The 24,916-nt window shown below is 44.4% G+C and overlaps 1 protein-coding gene across 1 annotated transcript in view; it reads right to left on the reverse strand.

Moving 5' to 3' along the window:
* Positions 1–1,093: 1,093 nt before the first annotated feature.
* RECA3 (RECA homolog 3) overlaps positions 1,094–24,916 on the reverse strand; it is a 68,437-nt gene continuing 44,614 nt past the window's right edge. The window contains exons 6-8 of the mRNA XM_088973325.1: positions 9,382–9,528; positions 9,122–9,256; positions 1,094–1,812 (exon numbers count right to left, since the gene is read on the reverse strand). Of these exons, the coding sequence (XP_088829451.1) occupies positions 1,525–1,812; positions 9,122–9,256; positions 9,382–9,528 (570 nt within the window). The 3' untranslated portion in view covers positions 1,094–1,524. The remainder of the gene's footprint in view (positions 1,813–9,121; positions 9,257–9,381; positions 9,529–24,916) is intronic.

Raw genomic sequence — 24,916 nt, forward strand, 5'->3', positions numbered from 1 at the left:
GTCATGAATATTTACATGCCCACCATATTGATTGTAATATAATTCTTCATATAAACTGTTAAAGTATGCATTTCTTATGTGTTTATATCACAGTTATCAACCCACTTGATGTTATTAATGTGTTTGTAGGATTAATTTATAAGTGTTTCCCTAATTTATCCAAGCATATATTCATATTTTTTTCATAGTATTCATACATATCCAACACATTCAAAATACATGTCCATTTCTAAGCTTAGCAATATTTTGAAACTTGGGTAGTGCCTCTAAAACTCCTTAGCTAAAAAAAAACCCTGAATACTATATGGAATCCTCCACCTACCTCCTGGATTTATTAAATTAAATTTTGATGGAAATAACATGGGGAATCCAGGGCCCTCGGGTCTTGGGGGGTTTTACAAGATGAGAATGGTAATATAACAGCTATGTTCTCTAGCTCAATTAGAGTGGGGGATTGGTTGAGGGCTGAGGTGTTAGCAGCCTTGGAAGGGGTACAAAAGGCTAAAGAACTAAAGATCAAGAAGCTGATTGTAGAGGGAGATTCTGTGGTGGTAGTGAACTGGTTGAAAGAAGACAATTCTAAGCTTTGGAGTTACAGTAATGATAAGAGGAAATTCAAATGGTTGTCCAAGAATATGAAAATTCAGTGTAATTGAGTTATGAGAAGTACAAACTCATTTGCTGATGGTCTGGCTAGGCAAGGAGTGAATAGGATTTCTGGGTTCTGGGCTCAGTTGTAATTGTTTTGTTCTATTTCAGCTTGGGATTTATCCTTTCCCTGGGGAGTTGAGATTCTTTAGCTCCCCTGTTTTTTATAACCTTATTACTATTTAATGAAATCTGTTGTTATTGATCAAAAAAAAAAAAAAAAAACCTCCTTAGGTCACCAATTTTAAGTGGCGCAGCAATTCTGGACAATATCGAATGGGACTTCTGGAGTCATAATATGTATTTAAGGGGACTGCTAGTCCAAACCTAGGATTGACATCTCAGACATTTGAGATTTGCACAAATTAAGAAATGTCATCATCATCATCAAAGGCCATCCTTAACTACGTGAAGTTGGCCGAATGAATTGTTCGTGCTACTCCAGTTTAAACTTTAAAACCAACCATTTGAGGATGGCTAAGCTTAATAAAAATTTGAGAAAAAGAAACAGTATGTAGTGTACAATATTTCAAGTCAGAAACAAATGTATCAGATAACTTACAACAATAACGCGACTAAAGAGTCCAAGGAGAGCAATAAGATGCTGTCAGCCCTATATTCTTCACTTAGCTCAAGATGTACATTCGCCTAACACAACTCATCACCAACAGTCTTATAGACAATCGGAGTCCACAATTGGAATAATGCACAGAAAAATATGAATGTGAATGTTTTGAAGCTTACATTGCCATAAAAACTGGATGGGTGGCGGCCATGGAGCGAAAACCAATTACAACTGGACAAATACAGCTCCATCTTTTTATGTTAGATCTGATACTCTCTCCCCGATGATGTTCTAACTGGGGTCCATCATGATTATGCTTCATTCTTAAACAACTGCTTTCTTAAGATTGTGACAATCTTATCTAGAACACCAACGTTTTCAGCCAGATATCGTTCAGCTTCCTGCTTATCGTTGAAAACCTTCCCTTCTATTCGATATCCATTTTCTTCCTTCAATATGAGTCCATGCTGACAAGCAATCTCCAAGACCTCTGATTCACAGCAAATTCCACTCCCAAATCTGATCTCCAGCTCAGCCCTCTTCATTGCAGGTGCCAGTTTATTTTTCACCACTTGCACAGAAACACCAAGGCCGGTGATCTAGAAGACAAATATTAGAAAAGAACCTCAAATGAAAACAAATCTTTTTATGTTTTCTTTTTGTTTTTCAAATAGAAAAGAGATTGCAAATAACAGTCAGGGGCATAATAGAAGCAATATATTGCAGGATGCCTTCTATTAGTTAGGCAATTAATGATGCATCACTATTTTTACATGGATGAGATTGGGATTTTTCTGTCTAGTGCTCCAGTGTGAGCTCTCTGCTTGACATCCTTACATGTTAGCTCTGCCCTTCCCCACTAACAGTAACAGAGGTGAGATGTAAGTTCTCTTATTTTGTTTTTGTTTTCTTTCAAACTGACACCGCTCAATGTCCCTACCCCTTCCCCACTAAGAGTACTTCAAGGTCTTAAGGAATGGAAAATAGAGTGCAATGAAGGCAATGAATAACATAAAAGCAGATAGATAATCAGAAAACCTTGATGAAGGTTCATGAAGTTTTCTACTAAAGAAATTGCCAAAATCAACCCACTGAAACAAAATCTAACAAAAGATGCAATAGAACATAACATCTGAAGAGAAAGCTCAACCATCATTAATCACATAAAAAATGCAGCTAAGCACTTAAACAGGGAATAGGTGCAAAAGAGAAGAAACAGATAAGAGAGTAATTATTTTAGTTTTCAGTTTTCACATCCATCTGTTACTGTTATTCATTGTACAACAAGGGACTGCCTTTCTGCCTAGGCAATGGATTTTTTGAATAAAAATCATGAATCCTAGGGTAATTCCATGGGTTCCATAACAAGCACCAACCATCTTTCACTAGTAATTATCCATAATCCTCATAAAAAAAATGTATAACCTTCATTTAAAACATATAAAATCAACATATTTATCAAAAAATGGAAGAAAGAAAAGAAATTTTAGAAAATAGAGGGGCTGAGCCCCTATTTTTGTCCTAGGAAAAGATGAGAAGGATGAAAAATATAATCACTACTTTGTTACTAGGAAAAGAAGGAAACAATAATCAATATGTAGAGAATGGAAAAAAACCTTGAGTTATTCCTCACTTGTATAATAGCACCAGTAAAAAATACCTTGGCAATTAAGCAAAGTAACCCTCCACGGGTGCTTTGTCACCTAGCCATGACCTGCCTCCACATCTTTTACTTCTTAACCATCATGCTGTCCTTATTTCCATTAATTTCCAAAAGACCACACGCAATCATTGCATCCAGATAAACTATTCCCCATGTTTCATTTCTAATTCTTGTTTTCCCATCATCAAGATAAAAACAAGACTCATTTCACCAGTCAAGTTTAGGGATGGGTACCATTAAGTCTTGTAAAATGAAAGTATTTTTTATTTTAAATGTATTTTAATAAGACATTTTCTATTATTCCTCCATTACTGTTAGCAAGGTTCAAATATCGATACGCCCAATACACCGGTATGGGTGTATCAGGCGAATCAATACTATTTTTCTTTTCTGAAACCAGTTCAGGGGGGCCGGTTTAGGTCTCCTCCATCCCCTGAACTGGTCAGACCCCCAATACACCCACTATAGGGGCATATCGATGGGGTCCCGGAACGATACGTATCGGCCGATACGGGTCGATACATGTCGATACTTTGAACCTTGACCGTTAGTAAAAGGCAGAGCTAAAGTTTCAGGTGGAGAGCCTATGGAGAGCAAAAATTTTCCTGTCCTTTGAATAGGACCTTTTTTTTTCACTTGCTATTCATGTGGAGAAGCACAAAGTAGATTTTTTGTGGAGTATAGGGTTGCCTACTGGTATTGTTTGAGCAATTCATAGACTTTGCAGTGAAATCCATGGGGGGAGGGGGGCAAAAGAGATGTAGTGAGCTCATCCTTGCATAGGCAGCTCACATTTCAGCAGTATCTTCCCTCCCTCATAATTTCCCATAAAAATAATGGTATAAGAAATACAAAAGAGTCAAAGCCCTCAAATGGACGAAGAATAGAGAAGTCTATTATTAGGGATGCTCACAGCTGACCACTTCGGTTTTGACCAGTTTGATTCTTCAGTTTTTTTGGAATTTTTTATATATATTATAAATAGATATATAATTATATAATATAAATACTAAAAAAATATGTGATATATTATATTATAAATGATATATAATATATTATATATTATAAATATATATAATGCTATATTTATGTATATTATATAATTTATAATATATGAAAAATATATAGAATATATATACCAATTGGTTTGGTTAATGTTACGAACCTGCCTAACTCAGGGCTCTTCGAGGGGCCAACCTCCTGAATTCTTGGAAGGAGAGAGAGAGAGAGAGAGAGAGGGGGGGGGAGAGTTTTAATGCTGAAAGAGTCAATGTCCTATTCCTTTTCTGCTCTACTACTTATAGTGTTACAATCTTGATTGTTACAGTTGTTACAAGTGGATGGCAGTTGTTACAATTGGAAGGACAATTGTTACAAGTGGATGGCAGTTGTTACAAGTGGATGGTTAGTTGTGCTGATGTGGCATCCTCTTGTAAAACTGATTAACTGCCTTCTGTTGGTCTGTTCCAACAGTCTTGACAATCCCCCCTTCCTTTAGAGCGACCTTGCCCTCAAGGTCTAATGTAGGAAAATTTGATTGCAGATCTAAGTAGGATTCCCAGGTTGCATCTTCTTCCGAAAGGTTAGACCAAACAACTAATGCTTCTGGTATGACTCTGCCACCCGGATGCACCCATCTGAAATCAATGATGCGGGCAGGCTCAGTCTGCCCTTGTCCTTCTTCTGAAAATATGGGAAGGGTCGTACTTGTAATGACTCCTGACTTCGGCCCTTTCTTTAGTAAGGAGATATGGAATACAGGGTGCAGTTTGGATGTTGCCGGAAGGTCTAGTTTGTAGGCCACTGATCCTATTCTCTCCAGGATTTTAAATAGGCCAAAATAGCGCGGGCTGAGTTTGTTCCACTGTCGGCTTGCAACTGAAATCTGCCTGAAAGGTTGTAATTTGAGAAATACCCAATCACCTACTCCATATTGGACATTCTTGTGGTGTTTATCATAGGTGTGCTTCATCCATTGTTGTGCCTGTAAGAGATGATGTCTCAGTTCCCTTAGCACCTCATCTCGTTGCGTTAGCTATTCTTCAACGGCCGCTACTGTGGTGGTTCCTTTTTCATAAGGAAGTAGAAGGGGTGGGTCCCGACCATATAAAAGCTCTGAAGGGTGTCATCCCTACGGCGCTATGGAAAGTGGTGTTATACCACCATTCGGCCCAATGGATTGGGGGTGGTAGCTAGTTGACTTGAATAGTTTAACTCCGTGTAGGCAGAAGAGCTCAGCCCAGAAACGGCTCATAAAGATAGGGTCCCTATCTGATACAATTGAGCTAAGGAGCCCATGTAGGCGCATAATTTCCTAGATGAATAATTCAGCAACTGGGGCTGCTGTAAATGGGTGTGATAGAGGTAGGAAATGATTGTATTTCGTCAGTCTATCTACTACCACAAGGATAACTGTTTTTCCGGTAGAAACGGGCAATCTCGTGATGAAATCCATTGATATATCATCCCAGACTTGGGTTGGTATTGGGAGTGGTTGCAAGAGGCCTGCTGGTGCTGTAGTGGCTGACTTGTTTTGTTGGCATACTGCACACCCGGCTACGAAGTTCTGGATAGATGTACGCATGCCTTTCCAATGAAATTGTGTGGCGATGTGCTTTTGTGTTCGTAGGATGCCGGGGTGGCCACCTGTGGGTGAGGCATGGAATAATTCCAGGAGCTTCCTGAGATGAGCAGAGGCTGCCGGGATTTCCAGGCATCCCTTGAAGAAGAGTAGATCATTCTTAATTGTCTACCCGGGGTGCAGTGAGGGATTTTCCAATACTTGGGCCTTCAACTGTTGTAACTCCTTATTGGATTGGGCTTCTTTTCGCAGTAGATCCAGGAGTGGAGAGGTTGGGAAAGATACTAGTAATTGAAATGACTGTGGGTGTCGTGAGAGGGTGTCCGCCACTCGGTTAGCAGCCCCTGCTTTGTATTCAATTCTGTAGTCGTACCTAGTAGCTTGGATATCCAGCGTTGCTGTTCTGGGGATAGAACTAATTGATCCAATAAGAACTTCAGACTTTAATGGTCGGTCCGAATTGTGAACCGTCTACCGATCAAGTAGGATCGCCAATGTTGGACTGCTAAGACTATTGCTATTAATTCTCACTCATAAACTGATTTGGCCCACTTTTGTGATGTTAAGGCCTTGCTGAAAAAGGCTAGTGGTCGCCCTTCTTGCATGAGAACAGCCCCAATGCCTTGACCGGAGGCATCACACTCAATGATGAAATCTTTTGTGAAATCGGGCAGTGCTAATGTTGGAGGGCTCGCAATTGTCTGTTTCAATTGCTCAAAAGCTTGTTGGACTTGGGTTGACGAGTTAAAAGCGTCTTGTTTCAGCAATTGGGTCAATGGGGTATCTGTTAGGCCGTAGTTTTTTATGAAGTGGTGATAGTACTTGGACAAGCCCAAGAAGGCCCTCAATTCTTACATTTGGGTTGCAGCCAGCCCAGTATACTGGAGATTTTATCAGGGTCAGCCGCTACAGTCCCCTTTTCTACAACATGTCGTAAGTAGTGAACTTGGTTTTGTCGAAAGGAGCACTTGGACTCTTTAGCAAACAGCTGGTGGGCCTCAAGTGTTGCAAGGGTGACCTGTAGATGGTTCAGATGTTCCTCCCAATTGGGGCTATAGACCAATATGTCATCAAAGAAAACAAGGATGAACTTACGTAAATATGGCCGGAATATGTCATTCATCAACGCTTGAAATGTGGCTGGAGCATTGGTCAGCCCAAATGGCATGACCCGGAACTCATAGTGGCCATCATGTGTCGTGAAAGTTGTTTTGTGAACATCCTCCTTATGTACCCTTATTTGATGATACCCAGCTCGTAAATCCAGTTTTGAGAATACGGTGGCTTGACTGAGTTCATCAAACAGCTCATCAATGACTGGTATCGGAAATCGGTCTCTAATGGTGATGTTGTTAAGGGCTCTGTAATCAATACAGAACCGCCACGTCCCATCTTTTTTCTTGACTAATAGTACCGGTGAAGAGAATGGGCTGTGACTGGGCTGTATTATCCCTTGCTTAAGCATATCTTGAACTTGCTTCTCGATTTCAGATTTTTGAAAGTAAGGGTACCGGTAGGGTCTTACATTGGTCGGGGCTGATCCCGGCATGAGGGGGATGCGGTGGTCATGCTCCCGGCATGGTGGCAGTCCTTGGGGTTCTTTGAACACATTGCCATAGTGCTGAAGGAGTTGTTGTAGGCGGCTTTGGAAGTCTCTAGGCCCATCTGGGCTGCTGTTAGCCAAGGATGGCCTGGTCCAATTTGAGTCTATGTGCATGAATATGGGCTGATCTGGATCTCCTCTTTGCTTTGTCAGTGTTGCAAGACTGATGGGCCTTGGGCCCTTGCATGCTTGCCCTTGTAGATGGACTATAGAGTTTCCTAATGTGAAGTCCATGGTGAGACAGGCCCAGTCACAGACCACAGGTCCTAGCTGTCTTAACCATTGAATGCCTAGCACCACGTCTGCTCCACTGAGATGGGAGAGGATATAGGTCCACCGCAAACTGATGACCCTGAATCTTTAGTGGTAGGCCCATGCAAATGCTATTGCAAGATAGGCTGTTACCGTTGGCCACATGAACCGTAAAGGCCGTTGTTGGTTGAACCGGAAGTCCCATTTTATCCACCAAGACTTGAGTTATGAAGTTAAGGGAGCTGCCACTATCTATGAGGATTGGCACTTGGCGTCCTAGAATCAGCCTTGCAACTCTCATTGTTTGAGGGGACGCAAGTCCCATAAGGGCTTGTAAGGATATTCCAGGCGTGCTAATGGATTGTATTTCCCACCTTGGGTTAGATTCTTTGCAACCGGTGATGTCGTCTTCCTCTTCAGCATCTGTTTGGAGGAGAAACACTTGTTGTTTCTTGCAGCGATGGCTTGGCCCAAATTTCTCTTCGCAATTGTAACAGAGACCTTTATCTCTGCGGACTTGCATCTCTGCCCAGGTCAGCCGTTTGAAAGGAACCAGTGGGCCTGGGCCCAGTACTCCTTCCTCCTTGTCTGGTGTTGTCGTCCTTTCTTGCTCCCTTCTTGCTCCTAGAACCCATGGTCGCTGCACCTTTCTTGCTCGACTGAACTTGTCCTCATACAATCTTGCTAGTGATGCCGCATTGATGACCAAAGTGGGCTGCATCGCTTTCAATTCCAGTCGCAGTTCTTCTTTTAGGCCGCCGACGAAGCTTCCCACCAACGCCTTCTTCGTCCACCCTTGGACTCTCACAGCCAGCCTTTCAAACTCCATCTGGTATTCCTTTATTGATCCCACTTGCTGCAACTTTGCCAAATTTTCATCAAGATCTTCGAACCCAGATAATCCAAAACGGACAGTCATGGCATCGGTGAAGTCTACCCAGGTTTGATGAGGGTGCCCCCTTCGGTACCATTGAAACCAGAGGATGGCTTCCCCTTCAAGATGCAGAAGTCAGAGCTACCCTATCTTGCCCTGGTGTTTCATGGTAATCGAAATACCTTTCAGCTCAGAGAATCCAGGGAGTTGGGTCACCGCCTGAGAAGATGGGGAATTCGATTTTGGCTATTTTTGTTGCCGCCCCTGTTCTGCGGCTGTTTTCATTGCTGCGCTCTTCTTGGCTTCCTCTGTCAATGTTCGTTGCCCCCTTCTCTAGTCGAAGGAGGAGAGCAGTGAAGCCTTCCTTCATTTCTTTGAAATTTGAAGACATTCGATGGATCTCGACCTCCATCTGATCCACTCGGCTGTCTACTAACGTGTTTCTTGTGTTGGTCATGCTAGCTCTGATACCAAATTGTTAGGAACCTGCCTAACTCAGGGCTCTTCGAGGGGCCAACCTCCTGAATTCTTGGAAGGAGAGAGAGAGAGATGGGGGGAGAGTTTTAATGCTGAAAGAGTCGATGTCTTATTCCTTTTCTGCTCTACTACTTATAGTGTTACAATCTTGATTGTTACAGTTGTTACATGTGGATGGCAGTTGTTACAATTGGATGGCAGTTGTTACAAGTGGATGGTTAGTTGTGCTGATATGGCCTCCTCTTGTAAAACTGATTAACTGCCTTCTATTGGTCTGTTCCAACAGTCTTGACAGTTAACCACCAATTTTTCATATTGGCTAACCAAAATCAAACCTGTACCTTCACTTTTTCCAAAACACCGAACCGACCAGTTCGGTTAACTGGATATTTTGGTTTTTTGGTTTTTGATGAGGACCCCTAGCTATACATGCTCCTTTAATGTAATAAAAGCTTTACCTCGTTCTCCATCTTGAGCAGTGCTCTTCTTGTGATTCTCATTCGTACTGCTGCATAGAATTTTAAGGCATTTCCACCACAAGTTACCTCATTTGCATGCACAAAACCATGACATGGCTTTAAATTAGATCTAACCTGAATAGAATAAAGGAGTATAATTAATTTTATATCATGTGTCTTTGTTATAAGACAGTTTGAAATAAATGAGGAAAATAAAAAAGAATTATCAGTTCAGAGTACATATTACACTAGAAAAATACCTGGTTAGTGAAAACTAGAAGAGTTTGGGACTGGCACAATGAAGAATGAATTTTGCGTAGTGCTAGAGTCATTAGTCGTGATTGTATGTCTGGAAAGCTAACATCTATTGAAGAGTCAAGTTCACATTGGGGAACAAGAGCTGCTACCTGCCAAAGTTGAGTGTAGGACATGAAGAGAGAAAGAGAGGAAGCAACATGAGTTACAACAAAGCAACCTCCATGCCAGTGATAAAAAATGGTGAACACAGTAATAAGCAACATGCAGAATATAAATCAGTTACAGTAACAAAAGGAGAGGCTGTAAATTAAACCACGTGACAGTAACATCAATTTGTTTTTGATAAATACAGTAACATCAATATTTTTGACAATAGAGTTGTTGTGGAAGAATAAAATTAGATTGATACAAGTTCCATATTTAATGTGTCTGGTGTAACCAGAAGCAATTGGCAAGTGTTGAAGTGTATTTTAAGTATGCATTTTGATGAGAGAAATTGGCATCAAATGGGATGAATATTATCCACATACTCATCGTTGCCTATCAGATTCTTTAATTAACTTTACCTGCAGTACTCTATGAAATCATTTACTTTTTTTTGCAATCCGCAAAAATCATTTACTATTTAATTTCCTTTAGAAATCTCTTAGAAGATATGTATAATTATACAAACTGAAAAAAAATATATACGTATAATTATACAAAAAAATCACCAACTAATGTAACGTTTGGGAACATTTTCAAAGAAAAGAAAATAACTCCTGTGCTTCTGTTCCCAGAAGTAGAAAAAACAATCATTTTAATCGCTAGGAACAGCATTTTTTCCTGAAATCTAACTGATGTGGCGTAATTTGGCTACTCCCTGCTGGAGGTGACCTGGCTTCCAACAACCACGAGAACAGGTTCCTAAAAGAGAGGAGCTCAGAGATCCCGGGGTGGATACTCCGATGGCTAAGTTAGAACACAATGATAGTGTAGAGCTTGGAGATGATAACAATGAGAGCTCAGAGAGTAGAGATTTCGCACAATCAATAATAGTAATAGAACATACCTCTGCCCCACGTGAGTGCGGGGTCTTTTATACACTGGCTCAGGTGGGTAGGTGGAACGGTCACTGAATCCCTATTACGATGGGACCTGTCGCGTGTTAGGTGGTTGAAGCGCAGCCAAACGGTAATACTGTCACTTCCCGCCAGAACGGGGAGTTGGTGAACTAATGTTACCGTTATAAATATGGTCCAGCGGGGTTCAGGAAAAAGGGGGGTGCATTCCTCGAGGTGGCCACGCGGAGCTCTGTACGGTAAATGGGCTATCTGCGAGATACCCAGCTGCTTGGTAGCGAGCTAGTGAGTAGCGAGCTTCTCGAGCTCGTGCCTTGGTCTGCCTTTGTGAATGCTCAAATGTTCTTGGGCTGAGGTGATCCCAGTTCGGAGTACTAGCATACCCGAGCTCGCTTTATACCGAGCTGGCTTATGCCAGGTTGTCACTTGTGTTTTGTCACGTACACGCGTCGTCCGTCTATGAGGTCGGGCCAAATCACCCTTCATCAAATGCCCCTAACCTGGTGCGGGGAGTTCATGATGTGACAAGTGGATTTGGCTCGGAGTTTAAGTTGATGTAGGACGGACCGCGTGCGATTCACGTGTTGACGTCAAGCGATCTTATAAGCTCCACGAACGCCAAAAAACGCGCTAAATTGATTTCGTTCTCGAGGGTCTTGCAGCCGGTTTTCTTAGGAGACGCAATATCGTTTTAATCTTGATCGTTGATTTCTCGGCACAGTGGCTATAAATAGTGTCCTCCGGGACCCATTTTCCTTTGCTACAAATCCATCAGCTCTTGTCTTGAGGTTGAGCTTGCTTCTTCAACTTGGGTTTCCCGGTTCGTTGTTCCTTCCTAGCCAAGTCGTCCATTTTTTGGTGAGTCTCCCTTCGCTTCTTTTCTTTTTTTTTTCAGTTTTATCGCCATGTCGCCTTCTAGTTCCAATGGCCCTCTTGACAAGGCCGAGGTGGGTGCCTTGGCCCTGGTTGGTGGCCAGGATGGGGCCATTGTGAGTTCGGGGGCAAGATCGTGGCCCTTTTGAAGCACAGGCTCCCCGAGAGGCCTCGGGTGGTCAGGCATCCACCTCCTGCCGAGGTCGGGAGCCAGACAACTTCAGTTCTTCAACCATGACCTCAGACCAACTTCAGGTTCTAGTTCACCAGTACCACCTCCCGAGGGAGTTCTCCTATAGCCTTCCTCGTGGTAACTTTCCTTGGGAGCACAATCATAACGAGATCGTGGTTTTTGAAGAGCAGCTCGCGGCTAGTCTTCGTCTTCCATTACATCCTTTAATCACCAAGGTCCTAAAGTCCTTTAATATAATCATAGATCAATTACACCCGAACTCTGTTCGTAATGTGGTAGGGACCATTTCACTCTTTTATAATTATTGTCTTCCCCTTGACGTCGACACCTTTTCCACCATCCTGTCTATCAAGAAAAACTCCTCCTGTGTTCTCCCCGAGCACAGGAGAACCTACTACCTATCCCCTCGCCCGGGGTACAAGCTATTGCACAAACTTCCTAACAAGATTCCAGCCTGGAAACGGGGTTACTTTGTAGTTCGTAACCCCGAGGGGTGGCCCTTTTCGACCCAATGGAGTCGGTAGTTCAGGTACCTGGTGTTAGGCTGGGCCTGAAGACAAGAGAGACACTTAAGTCTTGGGCGGAGCTCGGCTTCCTCTGCTCGGACTACCTTGCCGAAGATAAGCTCGTGCAGGCCGGCTTGAGTCCTGGTAGGTCGTATTGGGCTTTTTACTTTCTCAAGATCTTGATTAGTTCGTGACTAATTTTACCTTTTATTTTTGGTAGCTACCATGCCGGTCAATGCTGAGTCTTCTGAGGAGCTCCCAGAAAGGGAGGAAGAGGGGCGCGAAGAGACCGTGTCCGAAGGCCAAGCAATCTCCCGAGGTAGTCATTGTGGAACCGTCTTCCGTACCTCAGGAGGAGGCCCTGTCTGCTGCCCCTAAGACCTTGGCTGAGGTCCTGTGTGAGGAAGTTCAGTCCGAAGAGCCGAGGTGTTCGTCCATACCTATGGATGGACCAGAAGGTTATCTTCCGGCTGTGAAGGACAGCATCATGGACCACATCAAGGCCATGCGAAAAAGTCGGGAGGTTGTCTTCGAAGAAGAAGTCTCGAAGTGGGCCGAGCTGGCTCCAGGTGCTCTCCTAGGACTAGTTGCAAGCCACTATATGGTGGTGAGCCTTCTACCTTTCCTCTCCCCCTTTCTCTTCTCTTCTCTTTTTTTTTTTTTTTTGACCTCGACTTTCTGGTTTGCAGGTTAACTCCACTGGTCGTGTGTTGGCTTGCCAAGTGGTGATCCGCACGAAGGAAGCTATCGACGCCAGAACGCAGATGCAGAGTCTCCACCGCGACTTGAACCATGCTCGGGGCGAGGCGCTTAGGGCCAAGAAGGGGGTTGAGGCCCAGAAGGAGCTTATCTTGACTCAGGAGAGACAAATTTCCTCATTGAACAAGGAGAAAGCACGTCTGGAGCGGGAGACTACAGACCTCGAAGTTTCTATCCCACAAGAGAGGGTCAAGGCCGTGGAGAGCTTCAAGGAGTCCGCAGAATTTGAGGCTTTGTAGGTTGAATATGGATTGGACCCTGAAGTGGCCAAGGAGGCGGACGCAGAGCCCGACTCTTTGGGGGAGGAGGGCGACACTAAGGCCGAGGCGGCAGACCCTTCTGAGTGACAGCTCCTTTCTTTTTCCCTTTCTGAACTGTGAATGTACTATCCCGAACCTTTGAGCTTGGGTAAAAATTCTTGTATCTGAACTCTCTTTTTAATGAAATATAGTTTCTTTCGAGTATCTCAGAGTGCAAAAATACTTCTAAGTGTGAGTGGACTCCGAGCTGGTCAATTTAATGTATAGGTTACCCGAGCTGTCGAGCCACCGAGTCGGTGGTAAGGGTAACTGAGTGAAGTTGTGTTACTTCGGGTTGCGCGGGTTACCCTGGACTATCGGGCTACCGAGCTGAGTAAGAGCAGCAAGGGTGTAGACACCGTAGGGTTCATACCCGAGTTGTCTTTCCCTTAAGGGTTAGAGATAACCAGGTTTTTGTCAGTTCGGCATTTTGTGGCCCTTAGGCTTTGGGAGGGATTCTTAGTCCGTTCCTGAATTTCCCCCATGCCGAAGTGGCGACTGGGGTCCGTTCCTGAATTTTCTTGTGGCCCTTAGGCTTAGGGAGGGACCAGTAGTCTGCTCTTGGATTTCACCTAGGCCAAAGTGGTGACTAGGGTCTTCTTGTGGCCCTTAGGCTTAAGGAGGGACCCGTAGTCCGCTCCTGGATTTCACCCAGGCCGAGGTGGCAACTGGGGTCTTCTTGTGGCCCTTAGGCTTAGGGAGGGACCCGTAGTCCGCTCTTGGATTTCACCTAGGCCAAAGTGGCGACTGGGGTCTTCTTGTGGGCCTTAGGCTTAGGGAGGGACACATAGTCCACTATTGGATTTCACCCAGGCCGAGGTGGCAACTGGGGTCTTCTTGTGGCCCTTAGGCTTAGGGAAGGACCCGTAGTCCGCTCTTGGATTTCACCCAGGCCAAAGTGGCGACTGGGGTCTTCTTGTGGCCCTTAGGCTTAGGGAGGGACCCGTAGTCCACTACTGGATTTCACCCAGGCCGAGGTGAAAACTGAGGTCTTCTTGTGGCCCTTAGGCTTAGGGAGGGACCCATAGTCCACTACTGGATTTCACCCAGGCCGAGGTGAAAACTGGGGTCTTCTTGTGGCCCTTAGGCTTAGGGAGGGACCCGTAGTCCGCTCTTGGATTTCACCCAGGCCAAAGTGGCGACTGGGGTCTTCTTCTGGCCCTTAGGCTTAGGGAGGGACCCGTAGTCCGCTCCTGGATTTCACCCAGGCCGAAGTGGCAACTGGTGTCTTCTTGTGGCCCTTAGACTTGGGGAGGGACCTATAGCCCGCTCCTGGATTTCACCCAGGCCGAAGTGGCAACTGGGGTCTTCTTGTGGCCCTTAGGCTTAGGGAGGGACCCATAGTCCGCTCCTAGATTTAGTTGCTCCTTGGAGACCTATAAGGAACTAGCTATCAGAGGACCCGGGGTACTAACCTGATGGCTAAGTTAGTACTCCCATATTAGACGGCGGGCTTAGAAATCACAATTTGAGAGTTAGAGCATGCTTACTTGTTTTCAGGGCTGATGCTTTGGTTCGTAACCAGAGATAGTATCGCCTTAGGTTACTGATGTTCCATGCGCGGGGCACTTTCTTTTCATCGAGGGTTTCAAGCTTGTACGTGCCTTCTCCTAGTATCCGCTTCACTCGATAGGGACCTTCCCAGTTCAGTCCGAGCTTACCTATACCAGGCTCGGGCACCATGACTTTTCGAAGGACTAGGTCTCCAACGCGGAAGTGTCGCTTTCTGACTCGGGCGTTATAATACCGGGTTACTTTTTGCTGGTAGGCTGCGGCCCGGATGTAAGGAAGGTCCCTTACTTCTTCTATTAGGTTGAGGTTGGTGCGGAGCTCACCGTCATTTCCCTCTTCGTCGTAGGCTTCTAGACGTAGTGTGGGTATCTCAATTTCGACTGGGTTACTGCTTCCGTGCCATAGATGAGGTTGAAGGGGGTTTCTCCTATGGCGGTCTTGGCTGTAGTTCGGTAGGCCCATAGTGTGCTGGGCAAATCTTCTATCCATAGCCCCTTAGCTCAGGATAAGCGAGCTTTCAATCCGCGTCGTATGGCTCTATTCGTGACTTCTGTCTGCCCGTTTGCCTAGGGGTGTGCTACCGAAGTGAAGTTATATTGTATCCCCATTTCCGCACACCAATTCTGGAACTTGATATCTTCAAACTACTTACCATTGTCGGAAATGAGCACTCGGGGCAATCCGAAGTGGCATACTATGTTCTTCCAAAAGAAGTTCTGCACGGTTCAAGCTGTGATTGTTGCTAGGGGTTCCGCTTCTACCCACTTTGTGAAGTAATCTACTGCTACTACTAAGAATTTCCTCTGTCCTGTCGCTGGCGGGAATGGTCCGAGGATGTCAATTCCCCACTGTGCGAAGGGCCATGGGCTGGTGAGGTACTTTAGGTCGGTAGCAGGTCGGTGATGGATGTTGGCGTACCTCTGACATTTGTCGCATTTCTTGACAAGCTCCATTGCGTCTGCCTTCATCGTGGGCCAATAGTACCCTTGCCGTAGTGCTTTTTGTGCGAGAGCCCTGCCCCCAAGTGTCCGCCGCATAGGCCTTCATGGGTGTCATGGAGAACAAGCTCAGCTTCTGACGGTTGCAGACAGCGCAAGTAGGGGAGCGTGTAGGATCTTCGGTACAATCGCCCGTCTATCATGACATACTTGGCTGCCTGTCGTTCTATCCTCCTGGCTGCGTTGTGATCTGCAGGTCAGATTCCGTGAAGTAGGTAGCTCACGAGTGGGTCGATCCAGCTTGCTTCGGCTTGTGTAATAGGAGCAACCTCTTCTGCCCCCCTGAGAATGCTGGGTCGAGGCAGGTTTTCTATGTGTATGGTCCTCATGGTGTTGTTGCTCGTGCTGGCTAATCGGGACAATGCATCGGCCTCAGCGTTCTCAAACCTTGGAATCTGCTTGATAAAATAAGACTAGAAGTCTTGCAGGATTTCTTTGGCTTTGGCCAAATAGGCGGCCATGGCAGGATCACGGGCTTCGTAGTCTCCGGTGATCTGACTGACCACGAGCTGGGAGTCACTGCGGATGACGACGTGCTTTGCTTGTACTTCTTTTGCTAATGCGAGTCCGGCTAGTAGTGCTTCGTTATTGGACGCCGCGAACTCGAACCTAAGTGCGTACTCTAGTTTCATTCCGCTTGGTCCGTGTAGTATGGCGCCGGCTCCGCTTCCTTGTTGATTGGACGACCCGTCCACATGAAGGATCCAACGTTCTTCATCCCAAGTTGGCCCTACTTTGACCAGGATCGGTGCCGTACTGGCTGAAGCCTCTTCTTCGTGTCCGATCTCTGGTAGTTCGGGGATTGTGGTGCTGAAGGTACACTCTGCTATGAAGTGGGCCAAGGCTAGGGCCTTAATTGCCATCCGAGGTTCGTATTGGAGGTCGTATTCGCTCAGTTCGATGGCCCACTTCGTAAGTCTGCCAGATACCTCGGGCTTGAGTAAGACTTGTCTCAGAGGCTTATTTGTGAGGACTACAACAGTGTGGGCTTGGAGATACGGGCAGAGCTTCCAAGCTGCCGTGACCAGTGCGTATGCCAGCTTCTCGATCTTTGGGTACCTGGTTTCTACATCCTACAAAACTTTATTTACGTAGTAGATAGGTCGTTGGACCCAATCTACTTTTTTTATTAGTACCGAGCTAACCACCTCATCACTAGGTATTTCTTTAGCTCGTCGAAGGCGAGCTGGCACTCTTTAGTCCATTCGAAGTCTTTACTTTCCTTTATTGCCTTAAAAAAGGGGAGGCAACGATCTGCCGACTTGGACAGGAAGCGGCTTAAGGCAGCCATGCGACTATTCAGCCTTTGAACCTCTTTCAACTTGCGAGGTGGCTTCATTTCTAGAATAGCCTTGACTTTTTCGAGGTTTGCCTCGATTCCACACTGGTTAACTATGTAACCTAGGAATTTGCCCAAGGTGACACCAAAGACACACTAGGATTCAACTTCATATTATACTTGCGCAGGATTTCAAAAACGCACTGCAAGTCACTTATTAAACTGTCTAAAAATCGGGTTTTGACGACCATGTCATCTACATAACACTCAACCTTATCGCCGATCAACGGCTCAAAAAGTTTGTTGACAAGTCTTTGAAAGGTTGCCCCGGGATTTTTTAGTCCGAAAGGCATAACCTTATAACAGTACAAGCCTAGCTCGGTTATAAACGATATCTTTTCCTTGTCGGAGGGATCCATCTTGATCTGGTTGTAGCCCGAGTACGCATCGAGAAAACTCAGCAACTCGTGCCCTGAGGTCGCATCCACTAGGCGATCGATCTTGGTGAGAAGGAAACAATCCTTCGGGCAGGCTCGATTCAGATTAGTGTAATCGACGCACATGCGCCATTTAACGTTGGCCTTTCTTACCAGAACGGAGTTAGCCACCCAACTCGGGTAGTGGGCCTCCCTGATGAAATCGGCAGCGAGGAGTTTCCCGACCTCCTCATCGACTATCTTCTAGCGCTCTGGGGCTAGGTTGCGTTTTTTCTGTCTAACTGCCCTGACTAAAGGATCAGTGTTCAATTTATGAGTTATAACCTTAGCATCTATACCGGGCATTTCTACCGCAGACCAGGCAAATACATCTAAATTTTCAAGTAGAAAATTTACTAGCCGAGAGCGAAGGGGTTCCTCGATTGTGGTTCCCATTTGGAGAGTTCTGGTTGGTTCTTCCGTGAGGTTGGAATGTGAATTGTTCCTTCGATGGTCGTGGCTTGTTCTTCAAAGTATTCCGTAGGCCGCTCCAATTCGAGGTCATCCGCCAGTTTTCCTTTTCCTTTCAGAGCAACAACATAACACTTTCGGGACTCGAACTGATCGCCCCGGGCTACCCCTCCCCTGAAGTTCGTGGAGAACTTCATGGCCAGGTAGTAAGTTGACACCACTGCACGAAGTGTGTGAGTGACGGGCCGCCCTACAATGGCGTTGTACGGAGAGGGTGTTGCGACTACTAGGAAGGCATGCTCGAACCTCACAATGTTGGGCCATGTACCAATCTCCACAGGTAAGGAAACTCATCCGAGGGGTCTGAACTCTTCTCCACTAAAACCCACTAAAGGAGTGCTGGCGGGCTAGAAGTCGCTTTCCCAGAGCCGTAGCTTGTCGAAGGTGTTAGATAGTTTTGTATGCCCTTAGCTTCAATCCGATTAGATGTACTTTCGTTATTTAGAATAAATAAATAAAGTGCATGTTTGATTCATTTTGTTTGGTATAATTCTGTGTAAGACCCTAAAACTGGACACTTATAGAGACTCATGTCAGTTTTAAATGTTCATAGCCGATTGGATAAGTCTGGGGAGATTTATCCTATCAATGTTCATATTAGTGTGCCACCAAGTGTTGGGATGGCCTGTCTCAGCCACCAGGGTAAGACCCAAGGCACATGCAGTATGGGATTACTCGAATCCTTGAACCGGACCAGATTTCCAGTATTGCCCTAGACCTTAGAGACAAATGGGTAAAACTGGAAAATTACACCTGACCCCTATACTCGATTATGACACTTCACTAGGTGTCGGATCGGGCTGTCTTTGATATGCCAATCAGTGAGATCCTTAGCGGGGATCAAAACCTGGATATGTTGGGACAGTTTGAGAATTCATCTGAGTGGGTGATCTTAGTGACAGGATCAGCCCCTTTGTCAGAAAAGAGTAACGATCGGGATGCACTCTCTCTGATGGAAACCAAACTGCCGGCAGTTGATTTCAATCGTTGGAATTTTGTTTTGCAAAATTAATATATACATATATATTTGTACGGTTTCAAAATGTTTGTAAATGGTTTTAATTCCCGGTATCCATGTGAGTGGCGAGTGCGGCACTGTTCCTTGCAGCCGAGGGAGAGATCCTCTCTTGTCGGGCAGTGCTTGATCATTAAGGGCTGAGAGGTTAAGTGTAAGATCATTTAGGATAGTACCTGATGGGCTAATCTTGCACCTGCCCACAGTCCCTGTGTTTTTATAAGATGGCTTGGCCTAGGGACCACTTAATAAAAGTGTTGGGCCCATAGGGTCCATGTGATGGGCTCAGGGGTTCACTGAGCTTTTCAGTGAATTCGGCTGGGCCTTGTAATAAAGGCTGGGTCGAACCCATGTGGCTGGTGTGTAGATCAATGCTTGGGTCCCATGCCATACAAAGAATCCCAACTGGGCAGCAGATTGGAAACTAGTTAAGCACTGAACACTTAATGAGTCAAAAGCCCATTTCGAACCGGGCTAATATGATCACCCATCTTTGGGGCGGATCTGAGATTAATGTTAGCAAAAGGATTGGGCATTTAACCTTATCCACTCTGGGAGACCAAATTCAAATCAGATTTGAATCTGGTAACCTCCTGATAATATCAGGAGTAAGCTAACTTAATCTAGAGATAGGATTAAGATAATCCCCTATCCAAATACTGATTTGGATTGGGATAACTCCGAATTTAGGAGGTTTCTTAACCAAGAAGAAAGGAGGAGAAACCCTAAAAAGTGAAAAAAGAGATTTTCGAACCAAGGATTCAAGCAAGAAAGTATCCTGCGAACCGAGATTAGATCTCATACACACTCCAGAGAGAAGAGAAGCAATTCAGCCATCTTCGTGAAGGGATGAGAGATCCATCCCATGGACGCCCAAAGATTGCGGAATAAGGGGGCGAATTTCAAAAATTTTTCTCTCCCTTTAACTGGGAATCACATTCCCTATTTAGAAAATCATATTTTCAAGTATAATTCTTGAACCTTAAACTGAACCAGATCTGAACCAAAAGGAATAGGAGAGAATTAAACCTGATACGGAGAAGTATTATCTTCCAACGAAGGTGTTCACGCCCAAGGAAAGATCCAAAGACTGCTCCCACTGAAGATGGTGCAGTGCAGGATGGAGCAGAATCAGCAGTGTTCTTCCCCAAAAACTGTCCTTCGCAAGAATCAGTAGAATGGTACGTGAGCACAGCTTCCTTTTCAATCCTTTCTCAAAGAACTGATGCCATGATCCAATCTTGACTTCTCCCACAACTGGAGATCGAACTGGCAAACAGGGCGGCAAGAATAGGGAGGCGGCAAGAGAGTATTCGCAGGGTGCAGAATTCTCTCTTCTTGATTTCAGCACTAAAAAGGATCTGATGTATATTTCCCAAAGGCTGCCGCCCCCTCCTTTTTGTTAACTTAAAAGATCAGCTCCTAATCCCATTAGGAGCTGCTTATCCAAATCATATTTGGATCAGCCTTCTCTTCTAGTGATAAGGATAAACCCTTATCTTATCTGCAGATTAGATTAGCTTTCTCCTAATCCCATTAGGAGGTTTCTAGATCTGAATCACATTCAGATCTGGACTCTCTGAGTGGATAGGATTAAGACCCTATCCTATCTGCTAATCCATCTCAGAATTCGCCCCTTTAATTAACTAAATAAATAGCCCAGTTCGAAAAAGGCCTTTTAGGCCCATTAAGCTTATGTGCTCACTTAACCCTCCTAACTGCTGCCCAGTTGGGCTTCCTTGTATGGCGTGGGACCCAAGCATTGATCTACACACCATCCACATGGGTTCGGCCCAGCCTTTGTTACAAAGCCTGGTCGAATACACTGTTAAAGACAGTGCACCCCCTGAAACCCATCGAATGGGCTCTATGGGCCCAACACTTACCCTAAGTGGTTCCTAGGCCAAGCCACCTTGTAACCCCAGGGACTGTGGGCAGATGCAAGATTAGCCCATCAGGTATTATCCTCAATGGTCTTACACTTAACTTCTCAGCCCTTAATGATCATACACTGTCCGACAAGAGAGGATCTCTCCCTCGGCTGCAAGGAACAATGTTGCACTCTCTACTTATATGGATCCCGGGAATTAAAACCCTTTTGCAAACATTTTAGAAACCATAATATATATATTTTTATATCTCATATAAAATATACTTTGCAAAACAAATCTCAACGGTTGAAATCGGTTGCTAGCAGTCTTGGTTTCCAACAGTGAGAGTGCATCCCCGATCATTACCTTTGTCCGACAAAGGGGCTGATCCTGTCACTATGATCACCCACTCAGACGAATTCTCAGATTGTCCCAACATACCCAGGTTTTGACCCCCGCTAAGGATCTCACTGATTGGTACATCAAAGACAACCCAATCCGACATCTAACACAGTATCATAATCGAGTCTAGGGGTCGGGTGTAACTTTCCAATTTTGCCCATCAATCTCCAAGGTCCAGGGCAATACTGGAAATCTGGTCCAAGGCAAAGATTCAATTAATCCCACACTGTATGTGCCTAGGGTCTCACCCCGGTAGCTGAGACAAGCCACCCCAACCGACATGGTGGCACCACAGTGTCAGCCTTGTCAGGATAGGTCTCCCCAGACCGACCCACTGGCTGTGAAAATTCTAAACTAATACGAGTCTCATTAAGTGTCCAGTTTAAGGGTATTACACAGAAACATACCAAGGGAACATGAATCAAATATGCACTTTTGTTCATTTACAATAAACTCATAAAGTACATCAATTCGATTGAAGCTAAGGGCATACAAAACTGTCTAACACTTCGTCCCAGAAGTTCTCCTCCAGCTGCCGCCATTCCTTCTTGCAAGATTTGATCTTTGTAGAAAAAAAAATCAAGAAATCAGTTCTTGACATCAGCTTTGCAGAAAAGACTGAAAAAGATTTGGTGCTCAAAGTTTCCAGAGGATTCTTGCGAAGGATCCAGTGTGTAGGACACACTCTGTTGGTTCCGTTCCACATACAGCTGTGTCATCTTCAGCAGGAGCGGATCTTAGTGTCCTCTTTGGGCGTGAACACCAACTTTGGGAGATACTGCTTCTCTGGATTAGGTATAATTCCTCCCTTTCCTTTTGGTTCAGATCTGGTTCGATTATGGTTCAAGTAGGATCCTTGAATATTGTATTCTAAATTTAGGGAATACGATTCCCAGTTGGGAGAAGGTAGGAAAATTTTTGAAATTCGCCCACCCATACCGTAATCCTTTTGGCATCCATAAGATGGATCCTACCATTCTTTCAGTGGTATCAGAGCCACAGGTTCGAATCTTGAACCAAAAGAAAATCAGATCTGAACTTGCGCAGATGAACAGAAGATGTTCTACCAAGATTTGTGCAGATTGTTTTCTTTTTTTTTCTCAAGAAATCGTTTTTTGTTAAGGGCGATTGATCTTAAATTAATTTTTGTTAAATCCAAAATTTATTTAGAACTGTTCTTTATTTATTTTGATTTAATGGACTACTCAAACCTGGAGATCGCAGTGCAGATTTGGCACAGATGGTCTGCGCACCCTTTTTCTTTATTTTATTTAATTCGGTCCGTAAATAATTTTTTTTATTTTATAGACTGAATGTATAGGATTTGATCAAGAATGTAATTAATTAATAGAAATAGGATTTTTGTTTCTTTTATTTTCTTGATTAAAGAAGAAGAAGGCGGCACTGGAGATTTGCAGATGGAGAAATCGCTTTCTGCGATATGCAGTTTGTGAAACTGCAACCTTAGTGATTAACCTCTGTTTTGCAGGTGGTACAAACAGTCCATATTTGATTTATGATTGTTGAAAATCAAAATTATTAATTTCAGATCTTTCATGAATTAATTCTTAAATTGAAAATCAGTTTTAGACCATTTCGGACTAGATTGGACCAAAACTGTTTGGACCGAATCTAGGGTTCGAAAGGGACTGTTTTTTAGTCCATTTTTCTCACACTTACTATTCCAAATCTGATGTTCAATTGCAAGATTTAATTCGGCCCACCTGTAAAGCCCAGTTTTAAATGGTTAAAACTGCAAAAGCCCACTATTGTGAGAAAAGTTGTATGGGCCGAACTGCTAACTGCGATTCAGCCCATATACCTAGTCAACATTAATTGTTAATGTTATGGATTTTAAATGGGCTATTCAATGGGCTTTACAGTAGTTAATTGATTGGATCAATTCTTCATTTACATGTGATGTTTGGATGTTTGATATGCTGTGTTCATGGGCCATAAGCACTTGGCCCATGAAGACTCGTTAGGTGTCGGATCGGGCTATCTTTGATATGCCAATCAGTGAGATCCTTAGCGGGGATCAAAACCTGGGTATGTTGGGACAGTTTGAGAATTCATCTGAGTGGGTGATCTTAGTGGCAAGATCAGCCTCTTTGTCAGACAAGGGTAACGATCGGGATGCACTCTCTCTGATGGAAACCAAACTGCCGGCAGTTGATTTCAATCGTTGGAATTTTGTTTTGCAAAATTAATATATATATATATATATATATATATATATTTGTACGGTTTCAAAATGTTTGCAAATAGTTTTAATTCCCAGGATCCATGTGAGTGGAGAGTGCGGCACTGTTCCTTGCAGCCGAGGGAGAGGTCCTCTCTTGTCGGGCAGTGCTTGATCATTAAGGGCTAAGAGGTTAAATGTAAGACCATTTAGGATAGTACCTGATGGGCTAATCTTGCACCTGCCCACAGTCCCTGTGTTTTTATAAGATGTCTTGGCCCAGGGACCACTTAATGTAAGTGTTGAGCCCATAGGGTCCATGTGATGGGCTCAGGGGTTCACTGAGCTTTTCAGTGAATTTGGCTGGGCCTTGTAATAAAGGCTGGGTCGAACCCATGTGGCTGGTGTGTAGATCAATGCTTGGGTCCCACGCCATACAAAGAAGCCCAACTGGGCAGAAGATTAAACTAGTTAAGCACTGAACAGTTAATGGGCCAAAAGCCCATTTCGAACCGGGCTGATATGATCACCCATCTATGGGGTGGATCTGAGATTAATGTTAGCAAAAGGATTGGTCATTTAACCTTATCCACTCTGGGAGACCAAATTCAAATCAGATTTGAATCTGGTAACCTCCTGATAAAATCAGGAGTAAGCTAACTTAATCTGGAGATAGGATTAAGATAATCCCCTATCCAAATACTGATTTGGATTGGGATAACTCCTAATTTAGGAGGTTTCTTAATCAAGAAGAAAGGAGGAGAAACCCTAAAAAGAGAAAAAAGAGATTTTCGAACCAAGGGTTCAAGCAAGAAAGCATCCTGTGAACCGAGTATAGATCTCATACACACTCCAGAGAGAAGAGAAGCAATTCAGCCATCTTCGTCCCAGGAGTTCTCCTCCAGCTGCCGCCATTCCTTCTTGCAAGATTTGATCTTTGCAGAAAAAAAAAAATCAATAAATCAGTTCTTGAAATCAGCTTTGCAGAAAAGACTGAAAAAGATTTGGTGCTCAGAGTTTCCAGAGGATTCTTGCGTAGGATCCAATGTGTAGGACGCACTCTGCTGGTTCTGTTCCACATTCAGCTGTGTCATCTTCAGCAGGAGCGGATCTTGGTGTCCTCTTTGGGCGTGAACACTAACTTTGGGAGATACTGCTTATCTGGGTCAGGTATAATTCCTCCCTTTCCTTTTGGTTCAGATCTGGTTCGATTATGGTTCAAGTTTGATCCTTGAATATTGTATTCTAAATTTAGGGAATGCGATTCCCAATTGGGAGAAGGTAGGAAAATTTTTGAAATTCGCCCACCCATTCCGCAATCTTTTTGGCGTCCATAAGATGGATCCTACCATTCTTTCAGAAGGTGCTTCTGAACAGGATATCGGCCGAACTTCCCGAATCTACCAGGATGCGCCTGACTTCGAAGTCGTTGATCTTCATTCTGATGACCAGCGCGTCGTCGTGGGGGTATTGAACCCCTCGTGCGTCGTCCTCGGTAAAGAATATAGGGTCCTTAGTTCGCGGCCGCTTTGGAGGGTTCTACTCCTCATGTTCTAGCCCACGAGCTGAAATCTTACCCGCTACAAACGACCCACTGGTGATCGTATTGATTACTCCGCAAACTGGTCTTTCCTCAGGCA

Source organism: Nelumbo lutea, chromosome 2, assembly GCF_056320005.1.
Source record: "Nelumbo lutea isolate HS-2025 chromosome 2, American lotus-T2T, whole genome shotgun sequence".
NCBI lineage: Eukaryota > Viridiplantae > Streptophyta > Magnoliopsida > Proteales > Nelumbonaceae > Nelumbo > Nelumbo lutea.